The sequence below is a fragment of the Mus pahari genome, chromosome 1, assembly GCF_900095145.1.
Source record: "Mus pahari chromosome 1, PAHARI_EIJ_v1.1, whole genome shotgun sequence".
Taxonomy (NCBI): Eukaryota; Metazoa; Chordata; class Mammalia; order Rodentia; family Muridae; genus Mus; species Mus pahari.
This window is the reverse complement of record NC_034590.1, coordinates 117381182-117390768: the sequence shown is the minus strand read 5'-3', so window position 1 is coordinate 117390768 and position 9587 is coordinate 117381182. Positions and strand designations below refer to the sequence as shown.

The window sequence follows — 9587 nt, the reverse complement described above, 5'->3', positions numbered from 1 at the left end:
TGGTTTTTCAAGACAGGGTTTCTCTGTGTAGCCCTCGCTGTCCTGGAACTCACTTTGTAGACCAGGCTGGCCTCGAACTCAGAAATCCGCCTGCCTCTGTCTCCTGAGTGCTGGGATTAAAGGCGTGCACCACCACACCCGGCCATCTCTCCAGCCTCTTCCTTCCTTCTTTTAATAGAGTCTTTTACTCTGCAATCCAGGTTAGCCTGAAATTCACAGCCATTCTCATATCTAGTAAATTTTCCTCACTGTGGGTTGAACATCTGGAGAACATGCTCAATGAATTTTGTTTCATTTTGTTTTGTTTTGTTTTGTTTCATTGAGACACAGGGTCTCCTGAAGCCCAGGCCAGCCTTGAGCTGGCTGTGCAGCTGAGGTTGGCCTCGGCCTCCTCTTCTGGTCTCTATGCACTGGGATCACAGGCTCAAGCCACCAGCCTGGCCTTACTTTTTTTGTGTTGTGGTTGTTAGTTTTTCAAGACGTTGACTCAGACCTAGGGACTCACATGTGTCACAAAGGCTCTGCCATTGAGCCCGGCCCAGTGTGCAGTGCTGTGCTTAGCTGACCTGAACAATGCAGGATTTTAGGGCGTCTCCCTTGGCTTGCCCTTCCCTTTATCAACAGTTTTAGCTTGCCATAAGTTAAATGTTATCGTCATCGTGTGAGCTTGGATTTTCTGCAGAGTAGTGACGACTGTCACATTCTCAGACCTGTCATCTGGGCTCATATTCTCTACCTAAAATGTCTTTTAAAAAAGTTTTTGTCGGGCTGGGGAGATGGCTCACTGGTTAAGAAAGCACACTGCTCTTCCAAGAGACTCCCATTTAGATCCCTGTATGTTGGTCAGTGTCTCACAGCTGCCTGTACCTCCAGCTCCAGGCGATCTCACGCCCTCTTCTGCCCTCTGTGGGTACTGCACTCATGTGCACATACCCACACCTACATGCATCATTAGAAACAAATGTGTGTGTGTGCACACACGTGTACACATGTGTGTGCACATGTGTTCATATGTGCCATCATGACCAGCCTGGATGACTGACTGGTCTAAGGCACCAGGCTCAAAGGCACTGAGAAAATCAGGCACTGGCTATTCCACTAGGGCTCAGCTTGCTTTCACAATCCCAGGCCAACTAGCTTGCTTCTTTTTAGAACCCAGGACCTTGAGCACGCCAGTGATCACTGAGTTATCATAAATCTCACCTCTTCCAGCTTACTTTTCTTTGTAATAATCCTGATAATTCACCTACCTCCCCTTCTGGAAGAGGCGTTTTGTCCATCTGCTTTCCTGTTGTCTGATACTCACGGGGCGTCTGTAACCACAGTATTGAATGAATTTATGAATGAATAGAAGCGAGGTGTGAGAGAAGGTTGAGAAGCCCTGCCCTGCTTGCCGCTGATCCCCCTCTCCTCTCCTCCTGCAGCTACCTTCTGGGTAAACCCCCAATTCAAGATCCAGTTGGAGGAGGTGGATGATGCAGACGACTATGACAACCGAGAATCGGGCTGCAGCTTCTTGTTGGCCCTCATGCAGAAGCACCGCCGCAGGGAGCGTCGCTTTGGCCGGGACATGGAGACCATTGGTTTTGCAGTGTATAAGGTTAGCCAGGGGTGGACCCACCTCTACCTACTGCAGCGAGCATCCACCAGGGGATGCTAAGGTGCATCCTGAGGGCCTGAAAGGCTGACAGCTGAGGCTATGGTGCAGGAAGGAGCTCTTAAATTAGCTGCTGAGTCCCACTGCTACAGAGAGGGCGAAGGAGTCTGTTGGCTACAGGAGAGGAAGGTTCCAGGGAAGAGGGTGGTTGATTGCTCCGTGGGCCACAGCCTCTGGGGTCAGACTGTGGGCTCAGCTTTGTAACAAAGTGGAGTGTTCTGTGGAGCATGAGTGTGACCAGGCCTCTGGAGCAGGGGGAAGGTCTGCCACCCAGGGAGAGGCTATTCAAGGACTTAGTACTTCTGCCTACTGCTGCTGCCTCTCCTTCTTCATTCTCCTTCTTCCTCCTCCTCCTCTTCCTCTGGGCTGAGCCACACTCTGGGTGTCCTAGAACTTACTTTGTAGACCAGGCTGACCTCGAACTCAGAGATCCGCCTGCCTCTGCCTCCCAAGTGCTGAGATTAAAGGCGTGCTCCACTGCCCAATCTCCCTTGCTTCTTATTCTTTGGTTCAAGATAGAGATGGAAACTTCTTGATCTCTCTTGACAGAGTAGAGGAAGGCCATAGCCTTGGTCTACACCCAGAACCCCTGGCAGCAGATGAAATGTAGTCTCTGATGTCCCTGGGGTTTATCACACTGATTGGCCACCTGGCAGCTGTTTTAAGCCACTTTGATTCAGAGGGAGGCCCAGGTCACCACTCCCTGTTCCACTGGGAGGATAGGTCTGTGTCATCACTGGCCCATTTTCTGTCCTTTGGGCTCCCCCCATTAAGAACTCTGGACTATGATGTATGTTTGTCCTAGCCCTGGGCAAGCATGCATTATTCTCTCTGTCTCTCTTGCAGGTCCCTCGGGAGGTAGGTGTTGCTCTCTTCACTTACTTGCTTCATCAGCCCTTGAACTTAGCAGCCTGATGGGAGGAGCATGGCTGAAGTCAGCGGTACCACACATAAAGCATCAGGGAAATGTCACCTTGTCACTGCCTGAAAAGTGTTTCTCCCAATTCCTGTTCACCAAGTAGGACAGTCATTGCAGGAGCAGGGAGCAAAGATTGGGTTTGAACTTCTGTCCTTGGATCCCCACTCAGCCTGCACACAGGCTAGCTTCTATCTGTCTTGCTGTTCGTATGGGGGGTGAGGAGGATGCTAACCGGGTGTGGGGTGGGCTTAGGAGCAGGAGTCACTGGTCTGAGTGGTCTAGACTCTTCAACAGTTGCTTAAGCCTTGAGCCTTAGGGGTTGTATTGAGCACTTCCCGGATGCGCATGGTGGCTCATGCCTGGAATTCCAGCACTTAGGAGGGAAAGGCAGGAAGATGAGGTTATCCTGGGCTATAGAGGGGTCAGGACCAGCCTAGGCTACTTGAGACCCTGTTTTCGTGGAGGGAAAGTAGAATAGCGTTCCCTCTAGGGCCATCAAGATGGTCAGCAAAGTCACCAGTCAGCTTCAGGCAAGGCACAGTGACCCAGGGCGAACTCCAAGGAGTGATGGCATCTTAGATTTATTTTTCAGTGTGAGAGCCTGAGCCCAGTAGCAGTGAACCAGTGCCTGCGTGCATGTGTGTGTATGTGAGTGAGCATGTGTTTATGTGTGTGAGTGTGTCTGTATGTGTGTGAGTAAGGCACACATGCCATATCATGAGTGTGGAGATAAGAGGGTGACTGAGGACTGGTTCTCTCCCTCCTCCTTTATGTGACTTTCAAGGATGGAATCAGGTCATCAGGCTTATGTCACAAGTAAGCTCACTTGTTGAGCTGTCTGAACAGTGCTTGTATCATAGTGTTTTTAGAGTCCCTTATCTGCAGTCAGATTTTCTTTTGTTTTATTTATTTATTTATTTATTTATTTATTTATTTATGGTTTTCGAGACAGGGTTTCTCTGTGTAGCCCTGGCTGTCCTGGAACTCACTCTGTAGGCCAGAGTGGCCTCAAACTCAGAAATCTGCCTGCCTCTGCCTCCCAAGTGCTGGGATTAAAGGCGTGTGCCACCACTGCCCGGCTTTATTTAATTTCTTATTCATTTATTTTTGAAAGATTTATTTATTTATTATATGTAAGTACACTGTAGCTGTCTTCAGACACTCCATAAGAGGGCATCAGATCTCATTACAGATGGTTGTGAGCCACCATGTGGTTGCTGGGATTTGAACTCAGGACCTTCAGAAGAGCAGTTGGTGCTCTTACCTGCTGAGCCATCTCACCAGCCCTCATTTATTTTTGAAATAGGGTTTTATGTAGCACAGGCTGGCCTTAAACTCACTATGGAGCTGAGGGTGACTTTGAATTCCTGATCCTTCTGCCTCTACTTCTTGAGTGATGGGATTACAGGCGTGTCCCATCATACCTGATTTAGTGCACCAGTGGCAATCAAAACCAGGGGCTGGTGACATGTCTGGGTAGATAAAGGCTCTTGACCTCAAGTTCAATCCCTAGAGTCCACATGGTAAGAGGAGAGGACAGACTTCTCCAAGGTTTCTTCTGCCGGATACCCTCACACCTTAGCATTTCATCCCCTCCCACAACCGCATAAACAAACAAACCTCGGTGGGAGGTAGCAGTGCCCTGCCCCTGTCTGCCTTTAGATGCTGGCCCAGGTAAATGATTATCAGGGTCTCACTGGGCTCTGGGCCTGGGCCAGCATCTAAAGGTAGACAGAGTGGACCCTGCAGCCCCCGCTTGCTTCTTTCCTCCTGCCAGCTGGCGGGTCAGCCTGTGCACTTGAAGCGTGACTTCTTCCTGGCCAACGCTTCTCGGGCGCAGTCAGAGCACTTCATCAACCTTCGGGAAGTCAGTAACCGTATCCGCCTGCCGCCCGGGGAGTATATAGTGGTGCCCTCCACCTTCGAGCCCAACAAAGAGGGCGACTTCCTGCTGCGCTTCTTCTCAGAGAAGAAGGCTGGGACCCAGTGAGTAGCAGACCCCCACCCTCTCCCACCTCCCTCTCTCCCCAGGCCCCTCTGACTGACCCTCTCCTCTGCTCTGCAGGGAACTAGATGACCAGATTCAGGCCAACCTCCCCGATGAGGTATGTGGTCCCTTTGTCTCCCCTGGGTATTCGATGGGAGGTGAGCTCCAGACAGGAGTCCTTAAGAGCAATACTTGTCCTTTGTTTGCCCAGCACTTTACAGTTCACTAAGGGCCTGTGGTGATGATGGTGGCGTTACTAAGCTCCGTCTGTATATCTTGCTTCTTCTCCATCATTACCTCCTCTAGGTCCTTCATGATATCACCTTCTGAGTAGTAAACACAGGCACAGAGAGGCTAATGAGTTTGCCTCAGTTCACACAGCAGGGCCCCTAACCCAAACTTTCCGACACTGAACTGACTTGTACGCAGCATTTTAGCTACAAGAGTTCTAGGCAGAGGGCAGATCCCATTTTATAGTTAGAAGAGTGAGGCTCAGAGAGATAGAGTGACTCGTAACTGTGAGTGTCGTGCCCCACCTCCAAATGCTATTCTTTCTGGCAAGAGCTGGGCCACAGTACCCTAACCTATTCTCTCCGTTTGGTGTACAGAAAGTTCTCTCTGAAGAGGAGATCGATGACAACTTCAAGGCCTTGTTCAGCAAGTTGGCAGGGGATGTAAGTCAGGGCCTGGTGGGGATGGTAAGATGGGGAGCCCCTGTGTGAAGTGGGGGAACCCCACAGGTGCCATCCTCCTCTTCGCCTAGGACATGGAGATCAGTGTCAAGGAGTTACAGACCATCTTGAACAGGATCATTAGCAAACGTAAGGATCCCCACCCACCCACCCACCCATCCCCGGGTCCTGTTCCCAAACCACTCCAATTGTCACGCTCTCGCTCCTGCATGGACCTGAACCCCACACCTTCGTCGGGGTGACTGGCGAGGCTTCCATTGCCCGGCCCCATTCACCGTTCCTATCCCAGACTCCTCACTAACCCCGCTCCTCTCCAGTCTACTCGCCCGAGCCTTAGGGAGAACAGTCAGCCTAGAGCGAGGCCAGTCGCAGGTGCTCAACGCCATCGAAAAGGCAAGGGACAGGCCACGTGTCTCGGGGAAGCAGAAAAAGACCAAATCCCAGGCCCTCTCCTGACTTTCCCTTCCCTCCTGGCTTCCGCTGCTGCATGTGGACATCAGCCTGTTGCCTGTGGCTTGTTGTGCCTGACCTCTGTCTGCACACCTCTCCCTGGCCCTACCCTGCCAGCGAAGCTTCGTTTACCAGCCCCAGCCTGCAGCCTGTGCCTGCCGGCTCCTCTCTGCCTAATCTCTTATGTATCTGCCCAGTCCTTTCTTCCTTCCCTTCATTCTGGGGCGGTTGGTGGGTACAGACCTGGCTTCTGAGACACAGAAATGCTCCGTTGTTTCTTACGAGAACAGCACCCCCACCCCATCCCCTGCTGGTCTCACACCCATGGTAGGACTGGAGCCTCCCTATCACCTGTCACTCCAGGGTTCCCACATGATGGGTTCTGAAAGACTTCATACTTGAACTCCTGGGACTCATTCCTTCTATGTCCCTGTCATCTCTCGCTTGGCAGATGAGGACATCAAACGCCCTGCTCTGTCACCCTCCACTCTATACCCTTGAGTTAAGGCCTCTCAGCCAGCAAGCCCCAACAATCCTCTTGCCTCAGCCCCCAACATCACTGCACTTACAGACTGTCTGAGTGTATGAGTATGTGTGTGCGTGCATGTGTGTGTGATAGAGTGTGAGTGTATGTGTGTGTTTGTGTATGTGAGAGACTACTCACACCTTTTTATGCGGATGCTGTGGATTTTTAAATTTTTATTATATTTTTTTATTTTATATGTATAAAATTTTGCAGGCATGCATGTAAATATACCACATGCATGGATCACACCCCGTGCATCTGGAGTTGGGAGCCACCATCATTTGGGCATTAAACCCAGGTCCTCTGCAAGAGAAGCCAGCACTCTTAACTCCTAAGCCATCTCTCCAGCTATCCATCCCCCTTTTCTCTTCCTTTCTTTTCTTTTTTAGACAGGGTCTATATAGCTGAGGCTGGCCTCGAACTCCTCATCTTCCTTCTCCTCCCAACTGCCGTGGTTACAGGCATGCACCCCCATGCTTCCTTCTTGCAGTCATGGGGATCAAGCCCAGGGCTTTGTGTGTGCCAGGCGAGTACTCTATCAACAGAGTGGGATCCTCAGCCCCTGTTTGTTGTTTGTTTCAGACAAAGACCTGCGCACTAACGGCTTCAGCCTGGAATCGTGCCGCAGCATGGTGAACCTCATGGATGTATCCTTCCACCTGCTCTGGGGTCTGGTGGAGTTTGGGGTTGAGGATGAGGCTGTCGACATCCACACTAGAGCAGCTGAAAAGCATAGGCAGAGCCAGGAGAGTGTGGCTGTGGTCAGGCCTCGCATTCAAACACCTTCCTGGATAGCTTCCAGTTGGCTAGCAAAGGAAACTCTGAGTCAGAGGTCTCGTGGGAAATGGAGCAAGAACTCGGTCCCTATTTGTCCCTAAGGCTGGTACTTCTCCCACCCCACTTCACTGTACCTGATACAAACAAAACAAGCTGGCTATGAGCTGCAGGGAGCTGCGTTGTCTCTCCCCTCCACAACCAGGTTCCCTTCCTCCCGGGACCCTCTCACATGAGAACTTTAGCTGAGTAGTTTCCTTCTTAACTTCTGCCAAGCGAGATGGCAACGGGAAGCTGGGTCTGGTGGAGTTCAACATCCTGTGGAACCGCATCCGAAATTACCTGGTAGGTGGTAGGAGGTTCCCTGGCTGGGCTCTCCTGGCCCTCTGTGGCCTCAGTCACGGCATGACCGGGCCTGGAAGCAGAGCCCAGGCTAGCTACATAGCCAGCCTTTCCAACAGAACTTCCCTTCTGCGTGGGGCTCCTTTCCCATCCAAGCCCCCGGGTCTCAGCTGATGGCCATTCCCTGTGCCGCTGAGCAGCGGCTGACTCGCTCGGCCCCGCCCTTTATCCTTCCACACAGACCATCTTCCGGAAGTTTGACCTGGACAAGTCCGGCAGCATGAGTGCCTATGAGATGAGGATGGCCATTGAGGCTGCAGGTGAGGCCCAAGGCTGATGACCCCACTGCTCCTGAACCCCAGGCTGCCTCCCTGCGAGTGGCCCACCTGGCTGGCCCTTGTCCCTGGGGGATGGTAGCACTAAAGGTGCTGTGGTTGCTAAGCTAAGGACTTTATCTGGACTCCTCCCTTTCCTCCACTTGTAGCTTACCAAGAACAAGGGCCTTTTCATTCATTTTTGCATATATATGTATGTGTGTGGCGTGCATGTTTGTTCTTGTGTTCCTATGTGTGTGAACACACATAAAAGCCAGAGGTTGACATCATCTGTCTTCCTTCATTACTGTTGCTGAGACAGGGCCTCTCACTGAACCTGGATCTCACAGATGAGGCTAGTTTAGCTATCCAGTTTCCCCGGGGAATCCTGTCTGCCTCCCCGGTGGGTGAAGGCTGGGATTACCGGCAGACTACCAAGTTTCCTAGGCTTTTATGTGGGTTCTAGGTACTCAGACTCTGGTCCTCAAGCTTCCATGACAGATGCTTTATCCACTGAGCCATCAAACAGCGCCCTTTGTTATCCCTAATGTGAAGAAGAGAAAAGTAATTCGTAGGAGAGTGACTGAGTCCGGATCACATGACCGGAGCAGGCAGGGAGAGGATGGGCCCGTTCAAGCTCTGAGCTCCAGTGTGGCAGGTGTAGGACTCGCACACACTGTGTAAAAACAAGTGTGGCCAGATGCCTATGTCCTCTGCAGCCAGCTTGTGATTTTCTGGGGTGTTCTGATGTTCCCCCTGGGCCTGGCCCTCACTTGCCCAGCCCCTCCTAGCTTCTTCTGTTTTGTTGTTGTTGTTATTTATTTTAAGTAATCCCATTAGAAATGGTTGTGAGCCACCATGTGGTTACTGGGAATTGAACTCATGACCTCTTAACCTCTGAGCCATCTTCTCCAGCCTGTCCCCATGTAGCCCCCCACTCCACCCCAGCTTTACCCAAGAGGTCTTTCAGCTTCTCCTGGCCCTAGCTGGCTGCACCTGCTCTAGCCCTCACTTGTGTGTCCCCTCTCTGCTCAGGCTTCAAGCTTAACAAGAAGCTACATGAACTCATTATCACCCGCTACTCGGAGCCTGACCTGGCTGTGGACTTCGACAACTTTGTGTGCTGCCTTGTGCGGCTGGAGACCATGTTCCGTGAGTGCCCCCAATGGACTCCACTTCACCACAGAGCACATAGTGTTCCTCCTGAGGCATAGAGGGGCGAGTGGGGTGGAGGCTGAAGGAGAACAGGGGACTCTTACACAGGTGCATGGAGCACGGATCGTGTATGGAGGGAGGCCTAAGGGGGCCTCTTTGGACAGGAAGGGTTGACTTTGATGGGCAATAACTTGAGGTGTGTGGGAGGTGGGAGATAGTCTTGGCTGAATATTAACTGTCTGGCTGGTTTCCCAGATTTAACTCATTTTTCTGGAACACAGGGTTTTTCAAAATTCTGGACACAGACCTGGATGGTGTTGTGACCTTTGATCTATTTAAGGTGAGATAATTCCTCCCTGTTCACCCGACTCTACCAGGACAGGCGTCCACGGCCTTGGGACAAGTCTTCAAATCTGGACCCCAGTCTTGGAAGCCTTGGGACAGGGGCTTCTGGAGCCTGGGAGTGGGGGATGAAGAAGGGGAGGCCAGGCTTCTAGAAGCTGGTGGGAACCAGCAGCCTGTGTTCTGGAGTAGAGAAATGAGACAGCTGCTGCTGACTGTGGTGGTGACTCAAGCCCACCCCACAATCCCAACCCGAGGGAGGCAGAGGCAGGTGGATTTCTGGGAGTTTGAGGCTAGTCTGGTCTACAGAGTGAGTTCCAGGACAGCCAGGGGCTGTCCTTGGCTCAAAAAAGAAAAAAAAAAGAAAAAGAAAAAGAAAAGCCACACATACAGAGAAAAGGAGAGGGAGAGGGAGAGGGAGAGGGAGAG

The 9587-nt window shown here is 51.7% G+C and overlaps 1 protein-coding gene across 3 annotated transcripts in view; it reads left to right on the top strand.

Moving 5' to 3' along the window:
* The window catches only part of Capn1 (calpain 1), a 24630-nt gene that overhangs the window by 14010 nt on the left and 1033 nt on the right, over nt 1-9587 (top strand). For all 3 annotated transcript variants that reach the window (XM_021190089.2, XM_029543380.1, XM_029543375.1), the window contains exons 11-21: nt 1425-1600; nt 2504-2515; nt 4354-4562; nt 4642-4681; nt 5172-5237; nt 5327-5384; nt 6814-6878; nt 7282-7350; nt 7589-7667; nt 8697-8813; nt 9098-9156. In XM_021190089.2, coding sequence (XP_021045748.1) covers nt 1425-1600; nt 2504-2515; nt 4354-4562; nt 4642-4681; nt 5172-5237; nt 5327-5384; nt 6814-6878; nt 7282-7350; nt 7589-7667; nt 8697-8813; nt 9098-9156 — 950 coding nt within the window. The remainder of the gene's footprint in view (nt 1-1424; nt 1601-2503; nt 2516-4353; nt 4563-4641; nt 4682-5171; nt 5238-5326; nt 5385-6813; nt 6879-7281; nt 7351-7588; nt 7668-8696; nt 8814-9097; nt 9157-9587) is intronic.